The sequence below is a fragment of the Cynocephalus volans genome, chromosome 7, assembly GCF_027409185.1.
Source record: "Cynocephalus volans isolate mCynVol1 chromosome 7, mCynVol1.pri, whole genome shotgun sequence".
Taxonomy (NCBI): Eukaryota; Metazoa; Chordata; class Mammalia; order Dermoptera; family Cynocephalidae; genus Cynocephalus; species Cynocephalus volans.
This window is the reverse complement of record NC_084466.1, coordinates 82311810-82334067: the sequence shown is the minus strand read 5'-3', so window position 1 is coordinate 82334067 and position 22258 is coordinate 82311810. Positions and strand designations below refer to the sequence as shown.

The window sequence follows — 22258 nt, the reverse complement described above, 5'->3', positions numbered from 1 at the left end:
CTGACACTCGGCATTTGTCCCTGCAGTCAGGGGGGCTTCTCATGGTCTCTGCCTCAGCACCTCTCCCATGTGGGCCTCAGTGCTGTACCTCTCTCACTGTCACTGTGACTGCTGGTTTCTGTCTTTTCTCCACCTGGCCCTGGGGATAGTACAGTGCCTGACAGAAGTTTTGTTCAGTGTTATTAATGAATGATAGCTAAGATCAAGGCTTGGAAAGGAAATCCTGTTTCATCCTCAGGCTTATGAAGATTCATCACAAAAAGCACAGTTTTTTTTTGAAAAGCTTCACAAAGGATTTAGATCATTCGCTAGGATGCCAAGATAGGGAACTAGAAAGGCATAGTGATGTGCTAGAGGGCGTAATGATTTTTGGTTCTGTTGTATCTGTTTTACCTTTAAAGATAAGCTGAAATCAGTTTTTTTGAGGTCTTTCTGGAAATGTCATTTATAGTGACATTTCAAGCAAAATTAAGGTTATTAGATTGTAAACTGAGAATAATTTAAGATAAGCCTGATTTAAACCTGAGCAGGGTTTAGGCTTTTGGGACTAGTGTTTTTCACCTTCCCTTCTGCCCAGAGTACAAAGAATGTCTGATGTAGTGTGCTTAATTTCAGAAGCCTAACATGAAAAAGCATGTTGTTACATGATAGTCACATCAAAGCTGAGAGGCCTACATGGTATGGCTTAACACTTTGGAATTTGCTGAAGACTATTTTATGTTATTCTTTGGAATAATTAGCTTTTATAAAGTAGGAGAATACACACTTCCCTTGATTAATATTTTGGTTTATACACTTTTTAACAGTTGTGCAGCTACTGGCTGTGATCAAAAATTCAACACAAAATCAAACTTGAAGAAACATTTTGAACGTAAACATGAAAATCAGCAAAAACAATATGTAGTAAGTATAATGATTTTATATGCTTAAATTTTCTGAATATTTTTATGTTTAACACCTATGTTTCTAAAGTTTCATCAACCAAATGTTGTCTGTCAAATATCTGAATTTAGCCTGACACTGGCAGTCATAATCATAAAGGTTTTACTTTGGAAGCAAACATTATTGTGCAAATTAAAGTATATTATCAGGAGATTATCCCAACTGAAACATTCTTGCTTTTTCAAATGTCATTATTCTTTAAAGCTTCTTGACATAAAGTAGCATTTTATAGTAACTGTGTAAAAGTAGCGATTATGTAATCTTCAAAATTTACCTTGAGAGGATTGTTATGAATTGTTGATTCTTTGATTTTTCTCAAGACTAATAAACCTATACTAAACAGTGCAGTTTTGAAGGCTGTAAGGAGACCTTTAAGAAACATCAGCAGCTGAAAATTCATCAGTGCCAGCATAACAGTGAACCACTGTTCAAGTAGGTACTTCATGTCTCTGAAAATCTCTTAAATTCTAGGTATAATCTTGAAATGCGGAGGTTGGGAACAAGTGTTCTGAAGTAGTTTCCTAATCAATGTTTTTCTGTTAATGTGTACTGTGTATGCCCATTTTTATGTCAGAGCATTTTAAAAGCTTAATTTTGGTGTTTCTCTAAAAGAAATATTTAATGTGTTTTAAAATAATTTGTGAGATTATTACAATCATGGTTAAGCTTGGAGGGAAGGCTAAGAAATATCTTAACTATTCAAATAGAGCTTGTTCAATCATATGAGATGTCATTATGAAGACACTAATTATTCTTTCTCTATAGAACAAAACAAGAGTACTTGGGCTTAGCCTACAGTTAGAGAGGGTTTCCTAAGAAACATGAAAGGGTGCTGGACTTGTTGGAATAGCCCCAGGGAGGGCACTGAGGGATCTGCCACCTCTGCTTAAAGAGTGCCTGTGGCAGCCTCTGTGCAACTATGGCTGGCCAGGGCCTCAGAGTTGCCGCAGCGACAGTGCCTGCCCTTGCTTGCAGGTCTGCGGCTTGTTCTTGTGCTGCTGATGGCTTCAGCACAGAAATGGCACCTGCTTTTTATTGCTCACCTGAGGCTGGTGCATCTGCTGCTGTTTTCTTATCACACATCCTGTGCAGCATCAGCAGAAAAGCTAGATACAAATGGTTCAGAATGGCTTAGGTGGTTGCCTAAGCCAAGTCAGATAACCTCTTGAAGTACCTCTTTGTAGCCATGAAAGCACAGTACATTTTTAGAGGTATAAAGATGAAAACGGTGCTTAAATTGGTCACATAAGCAAAAGAAGTAATGTAACTTTATTCTCAGAGACAGTTTGTTTTGCCCCAAGATTGGTCAAATGACTTAAATTTCACCTGTTATTAGGTCTACATTTTAAATCTTGTTTTGTATGACTGGTTTGATTGTGGGGAGAGGCAAGACTTGGTGAGAGAAATAGGGCAGAGTGCTACTTTCCCTAAGGAGAGTTCCTGGTGAAGGTGGATTGGCTAATACTACATCTGTTATAACCCAGGTGCACCCAGGAGGGATGTGGGAAGCACTTTGCGTCACCCAGCCATCTGAAGCGACATGGGAAGGTCCATGAGGGTATGTATGGACAGCTCTGCGTGTGCTCACCCTGAGTGACATGACCAAAGCACACTCAGTGCTTTCCGGTCTATTCCGTGGTCATGCTGAGAAGATAGGAACTATATAGGCCAGGGGAACACCATGCTGCTCACTCAGGCTTTACGGTCTTGTCCAAAGAGGCACCACCTATGTCTGTTCTTCCACTGGTGTTCACACTTAATGTGTATTATTCACAGCAAACCCCTGCTCACACTTTGCATGTAAGAGCTTGTCAGTGCTCCAGCCCAGGCATTGTGTCTTTATCTTGTTTTTAACCTCTTCTGTTTACTGCCTGTGCTGTTCCCTTCCTTGTCAGCCATTCACACGGCTTGGATAACTGTTTGGCATTTTTGGAGCCATCAGATTGTCACTTTTTTTTTTTTTTTAAAGGACTTCCTTACATTAACTAGTTGAATCTATTATCTGTTTCCATGACGGATTTTTGATATCTGTATTCCAATTTCCCAGGCCCTAGAATTTATGGGTATTTTGTTTTTTTTCTTTTAAACAGGAGATTAGTAGCTGAGTGAGAGGCAGTCTCATTCTTTTAAGTTTCTAGTGGGTGAAACTCAGCCTGGCTGTTATATTGATGATTAGCTCAATTCTAGTGCTTTGCACAATTTCCAGTTTTGTTCAGTGTTTTTCTCTGGGTTCTTCGAGGTTATTTACTTCCTTAGGTGTGTCCAGCTTCTTTTTTACAATATGAAACTTAAAAGATGGCAAGACTAGAGGAAGCCGGGGCTGGGGGTGGCACTGTAACTTACTGAGATTTAGTGTTGGTGGTCTGCAAGACAAAGGACTGTTGCTGAGGAAAAAAGAGGCAAGCATAGAGCAGGCAGGGGAAGGGGAACATGAGACATAGAGTGGGGAATTAAAATAGCCCAGAGTCCATACACAGAAGCCCCAACTTCCTGAGAGCAGCAGGCGAGGGAAAGGCATCCTTCTGTGAGGCCTGCTAAGGTAAAACCCTGGTAAGAAGCACCTTGCTAGGCAATTGTCAGATTTTACTGTAACATAAACCTTTCTTAGTTTTAACTTCCACCTCTTGAGACTAACACAGCAGAATACTCTTGTGAGGTAGTAGAAAAATGACATAGGCATGGAAGTTCTTTTTGGTTGTTTGGTGTTCACACTGAGTACTCACAATATTCACAGTAGACAATATACCAATCTTTTTTTTTTTTTAATAGGCTATATATGTCAAAAGGGATGTTCCTTTGTGGCAAAAACATGGACAGAACTTCTGAAACATGTGAGAGAAACCCATAAAGGTAAGACAGGCATGAATGTCATGGTAGAAATATTTGCTTCTACAGAACTGACTTAGTGCTTTTAGAGAGTGAAACATTAAATATGTGTTCTAAAGTAAAAGGATTTCTGTATTATGTTTTGTGAAGTGCTGGGTCCCTCGGCTGTTTGACAGATGAGCAGAGCTAGGCCAGGTGTCAGAGCGACCGCTGCCGTGCATGCTGAGTGTGTTTAAAAGCTTCCGTGAGTCTTCAGTAAGGACTCTCAGGAGGCACTAGTGTTCTGTGGGACAGTTTGGGAACCAGTGCCTTACGGATTGGAGGACATGAAAAGGAGTGAAACTGGTTTATTTCATTTTCTCTGCCTACCCACAGCCACCATGCTAAGAACTCCTGCTCCTTGGGACGTGACCAGAGTGACTTTATGTAAGAACTTAGGACAACTGAGACAAACTTTCTAGCAGTAAAAACTGGGGTTAGAGTTTCCTTGGAAATTTCTGATATGTGTGTAGTCATAAAGTTTTAGGTACTGAGTAAGTTACTTACATATTCAGTATTAATTTTTTCGATATGGTAATATCTGGGGAAATTGGTTAATTTGTTTCTTTACTCCACTAGAGGAAATAACATGTGAAGTATGCCGGAAAACATTTAAACGCAAAGATTACCTTAAGCAACATATGAAAACTCATGCCCTAGAAAGGGATGTGTGTCGATGTCCAAGAGAAGGCTGTGGTAGAACCTACACAACTGTGTTTAACCTCCAGAGCCATATTCTCTCTTTTCATGAGGAAAAGCGCCCATTTGTGTGTGAACATGCTGGCTGTGGCAAAACATTTGCAATGAAAGTAAGTGCTCACCCTCACATGCAGTCCTTTAGGCTGCAGCTTTCACACTGGGAGCCCTGGATTTCACACTGGGATCCAGGGCCTGCAGATGGGGAAGGCTGGGAGAGCAGGGCTCCAGACACACCTTGCACTCTCGCTCAGCTGGGCAGTGCTTAACTAAAGTCTTCAGAACGCCAGGTTTGCCAAGGCCAGTGCTTTTCTGAGTGTGGCCCTGGACCAGGAGCATCAGTACCACCTGGGACTTGTTAGAATGCACATTCACAGGTCCCAATCTAGACCTGCTGAGTCAGAAACTCTGAGGCGTGGGACCCAGGAATCTGTTTTAACAAACCCTCCAGGGGATTTGTATGTGTGCTAAATGCAAGAACCAGTGGCTCTGGTATCATACACTTACTGTTCCTAAGAGTATGCTGGTACTTTGGGTGTCCTTTTAGGCCATCATCACCTAGGGATGAAGGGAAACAGACAAGGAGATGAGGGACCATAGAACTTTGAGGATCTAGTCCAGGTCTCGGGATGACTCAAATAGGTAGGAACATGCCACTCCATGGAGGGCCTTGCGCAGTTCTGCAGGCCCTCACTCTGGTTGGTGGTCATATAGGTGCTTACCGTGAATTATAATTGAAACAGAAGACAGAAGTGAGGTTCACTCAGCGTGGGTCCAGACCATTAGAAAACAGACAGCTGTGCTAATGGTGGTCAGCAGTATTGTCAAGATTAGCAGGACACTGGCCAGATTTCCCATCAGTATTTAGGAACACTGTTTAGATATTCCATTTTAAAAAAAGCTCCTTTAGACTGGCCAGCTGCCACCCCCCCCCCCCCCCCCCCCCCAAAAATAAAACCAAAAACCTCCTTCAGCTTGGAATAGTTCATTTAGAGCTGGTTTTCCCTTCTTACTTATGAAAGAACTAAGAAGCCATAGGTGGTTGGGATTATATAAATTCTGAACCTGATTCCTTGGAAAAGAGTGATTTAAGTCCAGGATTTGAGAAAGAATTCTTTCCTTAGTTCTGATGGGGGAGTCCTTTTAGGTAGGGTCAAATCCCTCAGTGGCACATAACAGAAAGAAGGCTGATGGTTTATTTAAATAACTTGTGGAGTTCATATTAATAGACACCAAATGTGGATGTTTTTAAAATAAAACTTTTCTTTTTCCTTCATTGTAGCAAAGTCTCACGAGGCATGCTGTTGTGCATGATCCTGACAAGAAGAAAATGAAGCTCAAAGTAAGTTGAAACTGCTTAGGCAAGCTGTTAGATTTAAAACAAAAATTGCTTAAAGCCAAGTACAGTCTTATTGGAATATTTTCAACTATTTTACTGAGTGAGTCTGCACTACATTGAAGACTTGAATTTCTTATAATGGAGTGTTGTATACTATACCTTTTGGAGCAAACAACTATGTATTATAAAATTAATTCAGATAATTTTGATTTTGAATTCTAATTGTCTATCTTCCTTATGCCCAAAGGTAAAACCATCTCGTGAAAAAAGGAGTTTGGCCTCTCGTCTCAGCGGATATATCCCTCCTAAAAGGAAACAAGAGCAAAGCTTATCTTTGCCTCAAAACGGAGAGTCACTGAACTGTAAGGAAGACAGCGTGCTCTCTACAGTCGCAATACTTACCCTCAACTAAACACCACATTGCTTTGTTTAAAGGACTGCAGGCCAGTGAGCTTAGTTATTTTCTCTCAGAGGCTGATTCTTCTTTATTAAAATCATTGATGTAGAATATTTGATTCCTTATCATCAGCTCCGTTTTCCTTATTCACAGTGTCTCTTTTCTTGGTCTTTTGAGTTTCTCTATGTGCATTCTCTTCCTTGTTGCTCAAATGATGAAGCACACACACTAAAGCTTTTCCTCCTTTAATAGCCTGTGGCCTGGATGAGAAGGTAGCTATTCCAGACATAGTCTGGAGGATTTGATTAAATAGCTCCTCCTAAAAAAGGAAAACAGCCAAAGATTAGTATAAAATCAGTGTCTTTGATGCTTTCCAGCATTAATGGTCTAACAGTCATAAAAACAAGCATTCTTGAATTGCTGCAACTTGAGTAGCTAATCAGTTCATATATGTCTGGTTAAGTTGATTGAAATCTGTACTCCACGTAACTGAATTAACATACTGAAGGCTTGATAGTCTTACTTTTCCATTCTGTGACAGCTCTAAGGGGCTATATTTGGTCCCAGACTACCCTCTCCCAAAAACAGGTACAGAGCACTGAGTTTGGACAGTGGCAAAGTACCTCCTTATACCAAAAATGTTAGCCCAGTGCAGTTCCCAACATTCACTCTAACACTCACTAACACAGAATAACTTGGGTGATTAAAAAAACATAGACCTGGGCTGCAGAAATTCTGAATCAGTTGAGCTGGGAACTAGCTAGGCCTAAGTGACTCTAACGTGGAGCTAGGTTCAAGACCACTGTATTTAGTGGATGACAAAGTTATCTACCTTTTAAAAGCAAATTAGATATTCCATAAACTTATCCTGAAATTGTCAACTGATACCCACTTTCTGGAAGAGAGTTTGACTGTATGAGACTTCTCATGAGCACTTATGAAGAGGAAACGAGATGAATCTTACTTCTTGTTCAAGGACAGATATTCTATAACTTATAAAACAATAGTATAAACCTTTTATATGATAAAATGTTTTCATATGGCAAAATATGCTGTAATAGAAAATGTACATACAGTTTACTTGCATTTTGGAAAACAAATTGGAAAGCTTTCATCACTGGGTTGTATAATTACCAGTCACTTTTCTTTGCCTTTAAATTTTCCAGATTCTCTACAGTTGTATTTTTAGATCAGAAAACAAAGAACTCAAGCAGTAACTCATACCTGCTTTTACTTACCATTTTATTTTCTGGCTCGTCTACCTTTTTCCCTTTCTTTATAGTAATTTTAACTTGGTATTTTTTCTTAATCCACTGCTGAATCTGTTTACTCTTTGTGTCCAAATCATGTTGTCCAATATTTGAAGAAAAAGTTACCTCCTTTATCACAGTTGGTCCTAGTTTGAAACAGTGAGATTTGGTGCCAGGACTATTTACTAGTCTCCTTGAAACCTGAACTTTCCCACATACACATCATAAAACCTTAGTTCGCCACCTCACGGTCCTCTCATCTGATTCAATTTCACAGACCAGTAAATGCTTTTTTTAAATGGAGGAGATAAACATACAGGTGCCAATTTTTTACTTGCCAATTAAGGGTATTTACAATCTGAATGCTTCCCTTTATTGTCACCGTCATTTGATGAAAGAACGCTAGTAGAATGGTTGTTTAAAAGGATCAAGTTTAGCTCTGTGATAAACTTGGTTTCCTTATTTCCTCCTGGCGTGGGCCCATGCTGGGGAGCACTCTTCTCATGCCGCTCCCTCTGGTGCTCTCCTTGCTGCTGTGGGACCACACAGACTGCATCGGACAGGAAGCTCCCTACATCCTGTGCTCGCTCACTCTGTGTCCACAAGTCCTGCCTACTAGCACATTATTTTACAGGGAAGAAACAGGCTACTCAAAGGTGTTGGGACAACTGAGAGTTTTCAGATGGAAAAAAGTGAGATCTCCCCAGGTGGATTAATGGTCTAAAGGTGAAAAATACTTTAAAACAAACAGAAGGAAACGCGATGACTCAGGATAAGGGAAGGATTCCATTAAGCAAAGACTGATAATTTTCCTATGTCAAATTTATAATGCTACTAGGTAATAAAAAAGGCGTTTCTTAAGTGAAAAATCTGAATGGGATAAAGTTCTTGCATCAGATAGAACAGGGAACACAATAACTCAGGAAGAAAAATAAACCATCTAAGTAGAAAAATAAGGGACTATGGTGAAATATAAATGGAAACAAGATACAGTTTCTCACCATTAGCATGACAAAAATTGGAGTCTGACAGAACCAAGTGTGAGTGAGGGTGTTCAGAAAGGAATTTCATATGCTGCATGGGCTGGCCAGTTAACTCAGTTGGTTAGAGCGTGGTGCTGAGAACACCTTGGTCCAGGGTTCGATTCTTGTACCAACTAGCTGCCAAAAAACCCCCAAAATTTCATACATTGCTAATGAGAGCATTTTGACTCATTTCAGCACAAGAGTTCATAATAATGAAAAACTGGGAATGAGCCCTCTGTCCATGGAAATGGATTAAGAAATGTATGATATATTCTTATGATGAAATGTCATATGGTAATTAAATTAGCTACAGCTACTACATAAACATGGATAGATCTTGAAAACAATATGCCATTTATATTGTTTTACACCTACAAAATAATCCTATGTGCTGTTTATGAATGTATCTGTATGTAATTGGAGTTTAACAACGTGGATCAACAAACTAAATCCATGAGTGAGCAGAGATTCTGCTGGGGAGGGAAGATGGGACAGGAGAGGGGAGAGTAGGGGACTTCAACTTTTCTGTAATGTTTTATTTTGTTTAAAATAAAGTATGACAATGTTGACACTTGTTCATTTTTGATGATGAGTAAAAGGTGTTCGGTTTTTTTTCTGTATGTTTTTTAATTTCAAAAATAAAAATTGTTTTTACAGGAGTTCTTTTATTAACACCTCCTTGTTTCCTGAAAGCTCCTACCAGTTGGTCCTAGTTCTCTATCAGAACACAGTTATGCCTTTATCACATTAGCCCTTCAACTTCTCCAAACTTCTCCAGTCTGTTCAACTTTTTAAAAAATGTGACACAGTTTGATGTCCTTATCTCCCCTGGTTAGTCTCCTCTGAGTATTTTTTTGTTTTCCTATCAACATCGTTGTTGTTAAATGTGACATTACAAAACAGCCACAGAACGTGAAGCTCTCAAGGCACACAACCTCACGGCGGCAGCACTGGGGCCAGTCTGTGACTCCTGTCCCAGTGCACTCCCCACTGAGCAGTCTTTCATTATGATCAGCACTTTTTAGGAACCATGAAAAACATCTTCACTTAATATCCAACTCATGGCTTGTGTGAGGCTTAAATGACAAGTACCTCGTAAGGCGATTGGCCAAATATGTAAATGAGTCAGTACCAATACTGTGACAAAATGCTGTGGCATGATGCTCTATGAATCATTTCAGGGTTTAAAAGGCGCTTCTGTATAATTAACTAAACACCTCTACTTTAGAGATGAAGAAAGAAAAAAAAGGCGGTTAAGTGAGTGACCCGGATAGCACAAGGAACTTGAACACATCTCTTTCGAATCTCATTTCACGACGTGCATCATTCCTCCGCTTGCCACTGCATCAGGAGACAAAGCTACAGGACACAGGGCACAAGCGTGTCCACCGTTCTGGAGTGTTCACTTTGACACAGGGTTAAAGGAAGAGACAATGGACACAGGGTATCAAGGGGAAAAAAAGAATGGAAACAACTGAAGGATGAAGGAGAAAAAGACATTGAGAATGGTGATGAAGCCATGAGTTTTCCAGTTTCTTCTTTCCCCACTGTCACATGCACCTTGGCAACGCCACAATGTAAACTGCTGATTTGTAGTCCTAAAGGATTCAGGGAGCAAACAGCAAAATACCTACCTGCTTTCACACTTGCCTTTCCCCTCTCTCCTAGCCTTAAGCGTTCTTGGTAGATCTGGGCTCCGGTCATGAGCTGGTATTCCGGAGGCTCTGCGCTGGCGTTCCTTTGGACCAGTCTCAAGTTGCGCTCGTCCATGAGTCTAATGACATCTGCTCGGTGCATGTTTCCCAAATCATTGCCCTTCTCATCAAGTACATGAATAATTCGCTCATGAATTTTTCTTCCGATGTTACTAAAATCTGTTTCATTCTCTTTTTTCTTCCTTCTTTCATCCTGGGGATCGTCAGCAGTACTAAAAGCTTTTGCATGAATTAGGTAGGACAGTCTTGGGGCAGAAGCAATAAGGGACAACTGTGCTGGTGCTGTCTTTTGCACCATGTGCTTACCAAAGCATCTTCCTACACAATTACTTTTAGTCTTTATGGTCTGTAGTGTTAAACTCTTTAGAAAAAGAGCAGCCATCCTAAGAAAAAAGAGAGAAAAGTTCATTAAGATTCAATCATACTCCCGTGGTCTGATATTGTGGTGCATGGCAGGGCATGTGTGAGGCTGTGGAGACTATGTCATCTGTGAATGTTATGGAAATGCTATTCTTGACTACCAGATCCATGCATAGAAAATTTACAACAATAAGGTGGACTGTGGGTGCCCCTGGCCAGACTAATTGGTATTGTCCCCAGCACACATGATTATTAGAATAAACCAGATTTTCACATTGATTTGGTTTTTCATTTTCGTCTTCCATACACATAATCTCATTTGACCATATTTCCCATGGATTGTGTAGTGCCAACTCCAAAAGTAAATATCCTGAGGATTTATTTATAAGAATGCAGTATATAAAAAGCCTGGTGATTCATAAATGCCAATTCATAAGCTTTTAATATAATTAACAATTGTCAATATATCTGATGGTATACAAAAGATAAGAACACTATTATGGGAAAGGAGACTCCCCAGGAAGGAAGCTGACCCACTGGAAGAACTGAGACTGTAAGAAAGGAAATGTCCTGACATAAATCAAAGTGCCGGCCTCTTAAACCCTAAAGATCACTCGCAAGGCAGGCATTACTACCAAGTGTCAACTGAGCATAAGGCATGGATGGTGACACTGGCTTTACTTCATGGTTATAAGACTGAATGTGAAGCATTCATAAATGGCACTTTGATTTTTTAATTGCTTCTCTACCATAATAAGTGTCTCTCTCCTTCCTTTCGCTTGTTTGGTGAACCAGACATGCAGGCCGAAAGAGTGTTGAGAGGATCCAGTCATCTCATCTAGGGTATGCTCTGAAATACTGAGAACCAAAAACTCAGAGAGGTGTGACTTGTCAAAGAGGAAAGAGGTGAGAAGAATGGTCCCTGTGTCACCTGCATGAGAATCACCTGGAGTGTTCACAACTGGAAATTCCATCTGGTCCCTGGCTTTGATCCCACTGGGTTGTGTAATCCACTGATCCTACCCCTGTCATGATGCTTCACCCCTCATGTGGATGAGTGATACGAAATAAATATATGATAAATTGAACAGAAAGTGGTGAATGTGCATATTCTCACTTCCCTCCTTCCCCAGCTTGATGATATCCAACACCCAAATTCATAGCTGTAGCTCCAACCTCTCCCCTGACGTTCCAAACTGGTAGTTAACTGCCTACCCAGCATCTCCACTTAGATATGTAATAGTTGCCATAAAGCTAACATGTCCAAAACTCGGTTCTTGATCTTCTACCCCAAACTTGCTCCTCCCTCAGCCTTTTCTCTCATACAATAGCAACACATCCTTCTGGCTGATCATGTCAAAATATCAAAGTTATCCTTGACTCTCTTTTCTCTCATCAATCCACCAGCAAAAACTACTCTTCAACCTGTGAAATATATCCAGGATCCAACTGCTTCTCACCTTCTCCACTACTAGCACCCTGCTCCAAAACCACCATCTCCTCCCACCTGGATGACAGAAACGCCCTTCTGACTAGTTTCCCTGTTTCTGCCCTTGCCCCCTAGGATTTATCACTGCCAGGGCACAGAGTGAGCCTTTTAAATGGATAAGTCAGACCATGTCCTCTGCTCCCTCCTCTGCTTGCAACCCTCCAAGGGCTCCCATCTCACTCCGAGTGAAAGCCAAGCCCACCCAATGGCCTACATGCCCTCTGAAACCCAGCCCACATTAACCACGTACTCCCTCTGGCTCACTCTGTTCCAACCTCTCGGGCCTTTGCTGTTCCTTATAAACACTGAAAACACCCCTCCTCTTGGCCCCTGCACCCAGAAATTCCCTTTCCCTGCAGCACTCTTCCCTCAGCTGCATGGTTCATCTATTTTGGGTCTCTGCTCAAATGTTACCCACTCAGTGAGGCCTTCCCTGACCCCTCTACAAATAGCACACCCCAACACTTTCAAATCCAATGCCTTGCCTTTTTGAAAACTTCAGTGCTTGACACATTATATATTTATATATATTTATGTGCATATATGTTCATAGTCTTTCCTCACTGGAATGTAAGCTTCATGAAGAAGACAGGATTTGTCCATTTTGTTCCCTGCTGCATTCCCCAACACTAAAGACTAGAGCCCGGCTCAATATGTATATGTTGAATGAATGTATGGGCCACAGGAAACAGCCAAGGAGGGAGGGCAGTGCCTGCTGGCATGTGACCTCTAGGCCTTCAGACATGTCACTCCTACCTGTACACACAAACGCTGGTAAACTGTGCTGCTCTTCACATCTCTGGCTGGCATTTCTTGTCTTCATCTTTTTTTTTTTAATAGCTGGCCAGTGACAGGGATTGAATCCTGGACCTTGGTGTTATCAACACCTTGCTCTAACCAACTGAGCTAACCAGCCAGCCCCTCTAGTTGGTGTTTCAAATGTCCACTGGTCTACATGAGGGTCTGTGGCTGGATGTTTCATCCACAGTGAGCGAGATGAGTAAGTTCACAGTCATTACCTAGTTGGGTACTCCAGCTGTAGATGTCGTAAAGGCTCTAAGAAGGGAGTAAACTGGATTTTAAATAGCTAAGACATTTAATTGTTTAACAAAAAAAGTCAGATCTGTGTTGGTGGAATAAGCCCCCAAACCAAAAGAAGCAGAAAAATCTAAAGAGATCAAAAACCAACTTTTTTTCATTTATCATCAGAGAACTAGCAGCAGCATCAAGTCCCAAATGTCACTAGGTATTCTCTGCATATCAAAGTGCTAGATGCTAGTGGACTATAAGGAACTTATAAACCCCAGTAAACTTCACGCCTAGAATCACAGTGTTAAAGAAAAAAACAAAAAGAAAAATAGTAAAAAAAGTAAACAAAAGGAATAAAAGAAAATAATTAATTAATTAATTAATTAAGAAAAAAACCAAAATCACAGTGGTGTTTCTTCCCAAAGTCTATGTAAAGTTATGTTACTAAATATATGAGGGTACTTTAAAAAGTTCGTGGAAAGATTTGTATTAACTTTTAATTCTATTTTTTCATGAACTTTTTGAAGTATCCTTGTATATAAATTTTTAAAATAGTATGTACCTTTTCCCCCTAGGATTTATAAATTAAAGCTAATGTGCCCTGTTTAAGAAATTTTCAACATAGAAAACATTACTTTAAAATGTAGAAGTGTTTTCAAACAAGGAAGCAAATAAAAAAACTAGGAAAAAGGAAGAAATTTATGAAAACCATGGTTATATGAGGTTGCAGACAAAAGTGATTATTCCCCCATTCTTAATTATTGTTATTTCTCAAAATGTTTTCTGAGAAGGAAGTATTATTTGTACACATAAAATATTTTATTTTTTACAAAAAAATTTTATTTATTTACAAAATAAAGACTATTTCAGGGCTGGAAGGTTAGCTCAGTTGGTTAGAGCAGAATGCTGAGAAGACCAAGGTCCAGGGTTTGATACCTCCACCTGACAGCTGCCAAAAATCCCACAAAAAAATAAAAAGCAACAAAGCAAAACAAAACAAACACAAAGACTATTTCAGAAAAACGATATAGAATTTTCTTAAAAGCTTTAAAAACACTTTCTAAGAAGAGAAAAAGAGAAAGGGAAAAGAATAGAAAAATACTGGAACTATGTGGTTTTCTTTTAAAGTCCTTTTTAGTTATTCAAATTTAATTTTAAATTTAAAAAACCTTTAAACTTTCTTAACTTATAGAGTAGAAAAAGCAGTTCACTGCAATTAAGCTTTAATACTAGCTAAATTTTGGCTTTAGATCAGCAAAGTTGAAAATACACACGTTTCTTCAAAATAGGCCCTTACAGATAAAAATAAAAAGGTTAGAAAAAACCTGTAATGTTAAATGTGAATTACAAATATCAACACAAATTCATAATTTAAAACTTTTTACTGGGAAGAATTTCAGCCTTGTACAGAAAGAACAGTACAGCGAACAGCACACAGCCACACTTGCTCCATGTGCCTCCACCTTGCCCCTCTACCCATGAACTATTTCAGAGTAAATCCTATGTCATCAGTAAATACTTCAGTATGAACCTCTAACAGGTACTCTTTGATCTTTTTAATCATCAAAATAACATTACCCAATTAATAATCATACCTTTATATCATCAAATGTCCAGTTTTCCAATTCCCCTGATAGTATTACAATTTTGTTTGTTTACATTTCATTTCCAGTTTGGCAGCATGAAGAGACTCCCACTGGTCAAATTTGGTACAGTTTAAACATTAAGAAATAATGACTAATTCCTTTCAACACACTGAATATGCAAAAATCTATGAGAACAAGAATTTGCCACAACTGCACATGACGAGTACCTTGACTCCTTACTTTGAAAATCGGCAAAAGAAAAAAAAAAGAAGAAAGAAAATTGAAAAATTGGTAATTAAATAGAACTGAGTACTTATTCTACTTTTTATGGAAGAAATGTAATTGTCCCATTTGATGAGGAAAAGCTCTTCTTTAGAGAATAACAGCTAATAAATGGAAGAAAAAAGTAAAAGTTATTAGAAAATCAGCATTTTACCAAATGAAATCACTGATTCAGGCAAGAATGAACATAGAAGGCTGATGCCAGAAAAACTCCAAGAAAAGGAATGAGCACTAACTTTCCTAGTACGATGTAAGAAAACATCCATTTCATTACTCCTGATGCATACAGTATAATTTTAATGTTTAATCTACATATTTCATAAGAAATTAGAATGACTTAAATATTAAGCCATAAAGTGGGAAATTGTGAAATAAATGTGTCTATGTGCTGTGTATTTTAGGTAAGCTAAGGGTTGTGCTCTTTATATTTTCATATCCGTCTTTAGTTGTCTAAAGTGAACAATATTCTTTGGAGGAGTATTTTCCCCAACGTCATGAAAATGTTTAAACATACAGAAAAGCTGAAAGACTTTATAGGGAACAACCCCATACCTATCACCCAGAGTCTACAATTAACATGTTGCTATCCTTGTTCTGTGGATTGAATGTCCCAGTAAAACCCACTGTTAAGAAGGTGGGAAATCTGATTGCGGTATTTACTTATAGTATTAGTCCTTTTCTGCTACTGATAACAAAATACATGGGACTGGGTGACTTATAAGAAAACGAAACTTATTGCTTACAGTTTCTGAGGCTGGGAAGTCAAAAGTCCAGGGAACACAGCTGGTAAGGGTCTTCTTCAGTGGTAGCTTTACAGCAATGCAGAGGTCTCACATGGCAGAAAATGGCAGAGAAAGAGAAACTCTCACATGCTCTCCTTTTAAAGCCCTCAGAATCACACCCCTGATGACGATTAATCCACTAACTAAAGCATGGTCCTACAATCTAATCACCTCTTCAAGGCCCCACCTTTCAATTATCATAATAGGATTTCCCACCCTGAACAGATACAGTGGCGATAAAGCTTCTAACATATGAACATTGGGGGACATAATTCAATCAAACCACAGCATTCTGCCCCCAGCTCCTAAAGTTCATATCCTTCTCACAGGTAAATACATTCATTCCATCCCCAAAGACTTAACTTGTTTAAACTCAAAAGTCAAAGGTTCAAATTCCCATCTGTGAAATCAAAACAAGTTATCTACTTCCAAGATACAATGGTGGGACAAGCATAAGGTACATATTCCCACTAAAAACAGGAGAAATAGGCCAAAATAAAGGCGTAACAACTCCCAAACAAGTTCAAAACCCGGTAGGAAAGATATTGGATCTCAAAGCTGGCAAATCATGTACCTTGACTCTATGTTCAATGTCCTCTGCACAGTGGTACAGGGGTTGGGTCTCCAAGTCCTTAGGCAGCTCCATTCCTGTGACTTTCCTGGTCTCAGGTGATGCTTTAGCTCTTGCAGGCTGGCGTTGCACACTGGTAGCCCCACAAGTCTGGGGTCTCCATGGCAGTCCCGCTCCCACAGCTCTACTAGGCACGGTCTTGGTGGGGTTTTTCTGCTGCAAATCTGACCCCACATTTCCTCTTGGAATTGCTCTAGCAAAGGCTCTATGTAGTGAATCTGCCCCTGCAACTGATCTCTTCCTGGACCCCCACACTTTTCCATACATCCTTTGAAATCGAGGTGGAGGCTCCCAAGCCTTCACAGCTCTTGCATTCTGCGAGCCTGTAGACCTAACACCATGTGGACACTGCCAAGAAATTACAAGACTTCTGGCTTGTATTTTCCAAAGCTGCAGGTCCAGCCACACTTGGGGCCAATTTAGCCATGGCTGGAGCAGCTCAAAGCAGTTGGGGTACTGGTGTGGGGAGCAGCATCCCAGGGTGGCCCTGGGCAGTGAGTCTGTGGGGGGTGCCTTGGGTCCGTTCCCCAAGACCATTCTGTCTCCTTAGGCCTCTGGGCCTGTAATGGAAAACACAGCCTCCAAGATCTCTGACAAACCTCCAAGGTCTCTTTCCCCTTCTCTTGATAATCCCTTTCTTTTATACTAATCTCCTTAACAAACAGTCACTGGGCTACACCAATGAATTGTTCTCCTGAAGATGCTTGCTGCTTCTCTACCACATGGCCAGACTGCAAATTTTCCAAATCTCTATGCTCTGCTTTCCTTTTAAGTTCAGGCTATATGTCATGCCTTTGCAGCCATAACTCAGCATAGGCTGTTGCAAGTACCTGAGTGCTTTGCTGCTGAGAAATTTCTTTTGCCAAATACTCTGGGTCAGCACCTTTAAGTTTCACACTGCATAAAGCTTTTGGGCATGAACAGAATGCAGCCAAGTTCCTTGCTAGTTCAGAGCAAGGGTGATCTTTGCTCCCAATAAACTCCTCTTTATTTCTGAGACCTCCTTAGAATGGTCTTTATAGTCCATATGTCCATAAGCATTCTGGTCACCACCATTTAACCAGTATCTAAAATGTTCCAAACTTTCCCTGGTGTTCTTGTCTTCTAAACTCCCACCAGCAGCTAGGCTTTTTCTAGCCTGCTCCTTCAAATTCTTCCAGTCTTTGCCCATTATCCAGTTCCAAAGCCACTTCCACACTTTCAAGTATTTACTATAAGCAATGCCCCACTCCTGGTAGCAATTTTCTGTATTAGTCTGTTTCTGTTTGTTTATTGTTTTTGTGGCTAGCCAATTATGGTATTTAAAAGGCAGGGACTTTACGAGGTGATTGGATCCTGAGGACTGTGTCCTAGTGAACAGATTAACCGATTCATGGATTAATCAGTTAATGGTTTAATGTGTTATCAGGGAGTGGTACTGATGGCTTTATAAGGTGAGCAAGTGAGCTCATTAACTCTCCCTCATGCCATTCTCACCACGTGAAACCCTGGTCACCATGGGACCCTGTGGAGGGTTTCCACTCAGAAGAAGGCCCTTACTATATAAGTCCCCTGGACTGTGGACTTCCCAGCCTCCAGAAGTCTAAGAAATAAATTTCATTTATTTAAAAATTACCCAGATTCAGGTATTCTGTTCAAAGTGATGAAAAATGGACTAATACACACTGCTTCATCTATCCATCGATTTATTCCTCTTTCCTCTCATTTATGTTTTGATACATTTCTACATTAACTTGCAGACATCAGCACACTTCATCCTCAAATACTTCAGCTTGCATACCATTAACTAGAATTCAATATCTGCTTGTAATTCTTTTTTTTTCTTTTGAGGCAAAATTTACAATGAGGTAGATGTACGAGTGTTAAGCACATCACTTGATTGATTAGTTTTGACAAGTTCACCTTGTAACGAAAACTCCTATCAACATGCAGAACATTACCATCATCCCAGAAAGTTCCCTTATCCCTCTTCCAAGTCAATTTCCATCTCTACCCAGAGGCAACCATGGTTCTGATTTTTTTCCATCATAGTCTGTTCTAAGACATATAAATGGAACAGTATGAGTACAGTATGTACTCATTGCTGTGAGGCATAAAACAGTATGTACTCTTTTGTTGTAAGGCATCTCAGCATGTTTTCAAGATTCATTCATGTTGTTGTATGTCATTAGTTTGTTCCTTTTTATTTCTGAGAACTGCCCCCGCATGTGAACATACAGAAGTTTTAAAATCTAATTTCCTCCTAGTTTTTGACTACTATAAATAAAGCTGCCATGAATATTCTTGTACAAAAAAAAGTGACTAAATGTATACTGCTCCAAATGACAGCTGCATTCCCCTTATGATACGTTATTTTACATTCTTCATGAGGTACTTATAATGTATTTGTAATGTAACTACCTGGAACATAATTTAAATATGTGGTTCAGGGGCTGGCCAATTTGCTCAGTTGGTTAGAGCTTGGTGTTGGTAACACCAAGGTCATGGGTTCAGATCCCAGCACTGGCCAGCTGCCAAAAATAAATAAATAAAATATAGATACATTTATAGAATAGATATAATCATGAGGGGTGAGAGGCTGTGGAGTCCCCTCCTGTAAGAAGTTCAAGTGCTTGCATGCATTCTGACACCATGTGGACTGAAGAGATGAAAATAACTTCCATTATTTGTTCACTCACTGCTCTTCTTTCCATATAGTTCATATTTACAAGCACATACTGATATCTATTCATTCCAAGGAGGTTGTATCAAAGTTACATAGATTCTAATGAACTAAATATTTGTGAAATTAATTTTGCCAGTTCCTATGACTCTAAGAATTCTCTCTCACGCCTTCCAAAGGAGTTTCACAAAGTCCTTGCTTCTGCACGCAAACTGTCCCGTTGGCCCCATTTTAGCCTGGGGTTGTGCAGCCTTAACCCTAGAAGACTGTACTATGGTTATCAAGCCTTCACAATGCCCTCCGCTGGCTCTGGTTTTGCTCTCCCTTCTTAAGGAGTACAAAGTATACTCTCCATAATGAGGCTGAGCTCTTTAAGTGCTACAACTGCAATTAGAACATTAGAAAAACCCAACATATATCTTTGGCCAATTACTTAACCATATTTCTTTAGCGACAGAATTGAAATAACTTAATAACCATCCAGAAAATGTTTTTTAAAAAGCTTTTAAACCCAGAGCTAAAGTTACTCGGCATTAAAAGTTAGACTTATTCCTGTATGTTAATCTTCTAAATGCTCCTGTCCTCTTCCAGAACTCCCCATTTCAGTGACTCTCCCTCACTTTCATAGCCAACCCACAACCAAGTCTCATCAATTTTATTTCCTGAATCCCACGCAAATCCATCCACTTCTCTCCACATCCACTGCCACTACCCATGTTCAAGGCATCGTCCATCTCGTTTGGATTCCTGCCAGTCTCCTAACTGGGCTCTTACACCATGCCTGAACCCTGCAACCAGTTCTCCCCACTGCACTGCTGTCACCACACCCAGTGCCTCTCCACCTTAAAAGTGCCCCAAGATTCAAGACCTGCACCTTCACCAGGCCGAAAGACTCCAGCCTCTCCTTTCTGCCTGAACCACACTGGCTGTTCTTTCTCTTGGTTGAGGAAATGCCAGATCAGCGTCTCTTACTCTTAGGTTTCTCTTCTGATTACCTCCCAAACTAAGCCAGACCCACCCATCCCAAATTTGTTTGTTGAGCTCAACATTAAACTCTGCTGCAGTCCAGTTAATCTACAGCGCTTATCATAATCATGACTTTGTGACTATCTTATTACTATCGTTCCCTCTCACTAGACCGTAGGCTCTATGAAGCAGGGAACAAATCTGATTTATTCATTACTGCATGGCACAATAAATAAATGGCAGTTGATTTCCCAGATTCTGCTCTTCAGTCTCTGTACTCTCCTTAGACCGAAGCCTTTTATAAGACGTACTTGAAACTGTGTCTTCTCGGGAAGAAAACTTATTTTACTTTGTTCTGCAGTCTTATGCCACGGAGCCTACTAAATGACAATTAAGGAAAAAAGAAAACCCACAGTCACATCGCGACCTTCCGCACTAAGGGTTGTCCCAGGGCCGCAGGCAACAAGCAAGTTTGGCCAGCCCTTCTGCGCAGGCGCAAGGGCCCCTCGCTCTCTGGCTCTACCGGAGCTTGCTCAGGCACTAGGGCCGCGAAGCGCTCCTGGGCGGAGCTGATCCGGTCACGTGCAGCAGCGTTGGCCACGCCCACCGCCAGAAGGCTACGCGCCTCAAGGGACGTAGGGACGAACTGCGTGCGTGCGTGCGGGCGTGAGCGCGTACATAGGCCGAAACGGCAGGGTGGGGCAGGACTTGGAGGAGGCTGTAGGAGTGGTGCCGGCGTTAGGTCCTGCGACACTGGGAAGCTCGGGTAGCGGCCTGAGCCCGAAGACGGCTATACAGCACGGCCCAACCCCCGACCCCGTGGCAGGGCCTGCGAGGCCTCGTCGCCCTCCGCCCGGCAAGACGGGGTGGCCCTGACCTTCTAGGGACGCGGCCGAGCGCAGTGCCGCTTCCTCCGCAGGGAGTGTCCCCTAAGACCACGTCCTCCCGCCGCAGATCTCCTCACCGCTCCGCTCACCTTTACTATCACCTGTGCCGGGGTTGGCGATTGGTACCAGGTGTGGCAGGAGGAGCCAGTAAACGGACTACGCGGCAAGACCTCGTCACTTTCCGTAGTGGGCGGGGCTTGGGCCCGCGTCTTTTAAAGGAGATGACGTGGGGACGAGCGCTTTTCCGCTGGTGGGATAAATTCCTCCGACAAAAATGCTGAAGGCGTGGGGGGTGGGGGGGTAATGCGGGGAAGTTACTTCTCACCCGGCTCCTGCCGCTGCGTAGGGGGAGTGAAGACTAGAACGTCGAGTTTCTGCAGTAATCAGGGCATCCCTGCCACCAGTTACGTCACGTTAACACCTGTCTCGGTGTGGCTACATCTCCCACTAGGGTTTATAGAGAGCTTTCGCAAGTGTATTTTTTATTTAATAAAATAGTCAATCTAATAAAACATTTCGTAAACGTCTTTTATAATCATTGGGAGTTAGAGAGCCCCGTCCCTGACTGACAGGTGAGCAAACACTGTAGCACGCGCTTCTAACAGGTCCTTGATGTGACGAAGGGGAAGCGGACCCGGAGCCAGAGTAGAGCCAGCTCTAAACCCCGGCGCCGGCGGCTGGGGCCTCCCCCAGGGCCCGCCGTGGGAGTCGGTGTTACCTGCCCCTCACCCTCTCTTCCTCGGTAGGAACTTTCTCAGCGGAAGAGCGAGACTCTACAATCGAGTCTTAGTGAAGCCACCTAATGTGGCGATAGTTTCATTCCTTGTATGAAGGGAAACTATAACCTTTATTGGCTATTTGTAGCCCACTGGGACACGTCATCTTATTTAATTCTCCTTAGACAACTCCTGGAACCAGATATTGCCTTTGTATTAGAAATGAAGAAACTAGTTCAGCCTTCAGTAGCTCCTTGAAAGCAGACGGAGTCTGTTTCCTCACCAAATCCACAGCATCTGGCACCTCAGGCACTCACAATTTCTTAAAATAGTGAGATGAGCCCTGAAACAACTCGTGTGTGACCCGGAGTCCAGCTTTGCACGTTGGCCATTTCCAAGTTAAACAGGAAGAATTAAAGATTCGCTTTATTCTACCCAAATTATTTCTTAATACCAAGATATAGGTTTGTTTGATGCAGGTAGGGGGATAGAGTAAGTAGGACAATACCTTGGGGAACGTTAGGTGCTCAACGGTTGCGTGTGCACACATTTATTGTAGCACTGACCTATGTGCCAGACATGGCTCTAAACACTTAACTTATAGCCAATTACTTAATCTTCAGGACAACCTTATAATAT

General features: G+C 41.2%; 2 protein-coding genes across 4 annotated transcripts in view; one reads left to right on the top strand and one right to left on the bottom strand.

Annotated features, from left to right (window-relative positions):
- GTF3A (general transcription factor IIIA) overlaps window positions 1-9083 on the top strand; it is a 36391-nt gene extending 27308 nt beyond the window's left edge. Inside the window, exons 6-12 of the mRNA XM_063101555.1 lie at window positions 807-903; window positions 1286-1374; window positions 2427-2500; window positions 3712-3792; window positions 4387-4616; window positions 5786-5845; window positions 6090-9083. Of these exons, the coding sequence (XP_062957625.1) occupies window positions 807-903; window positions 1286-1374; window positions 2427-2500; window positions 3712-3792; window positions 4387-4616; window positions 5786-5845; window positions 6090-6254 (796 nt within the window). The 3' untranslated portion in view covers window positions 6255-9083. The remainder of the gene's footprint in view (window positions 1-806; window positions 904-1285; window positions 1375-2426; window positions 2501-3711; window positions 3793-4386; window positions 4617-5785; window positions 5846-6089) is intronic.
- On the bottom strand, window positions 5682-21121 carry MTIF3 (mitochondrial translational initiation factor 3). Of its 3 annotated transcripts, none has more exons than XM_063102537.1 (4): window positions 20894-21121; window positions 10149-10612; window positions 7478-7635; window positions 5682-6558 (listed from the first exon to the last, which is right to left on the bottom strand). In XM_063102537.1, the coding sequence occupies exons 2-4, from the start codon at window positions 10609-10611 to the stop codon at window positions 6337-6339; spliced, it is 843 nt and encodes a 280-aa protein (XP_062958607.1). In that variant the 5' UTR covers window position 10612; window positions 20894-21121; the 3' UTR covers window positions 5682-6336. The 3 variants fall into 3 exon arrangements, with proteins under 3 accessions (XP_062958607.1, XP_062958606.1, XP_062958608.1); XM_063102536.1 differs by having other exon boundaries at window positions 20993-21121; XM_063102538.1 differs by lacking the exon at window positions 20894-21121 and adding an exon at window positions 15719-15787.
- Between the last annotated feature and the right edge of the window lie 1137 nt (window positions 21122-22258).

Excerpts from the sequence above, each read along its gene's own strand:
- MTIF3 (XM_063102537.1), bottom strand. The coding sequence starts at position 10,611 with ATGGCTGCTCTTTTTCTAAAGAGTTTAACACTACAGACCATAAAGACT. Across the intron at positions 7,636-10,148 it reads AAAGGCAAGTGTGAAAGCAG|GACCAACTGTGATAAAGGAG; the intron begins GTAGGTATTTTG and ends GTTTCAAACTAG. Across the intron at positions 6,559-7,477 it reads ACGAGCCAGAAAATAAAATG|GAGGAGCTATTTAATCAAAT; the intron begins GTAAGTAAAAGC and ends TTCCTTTTTTAG.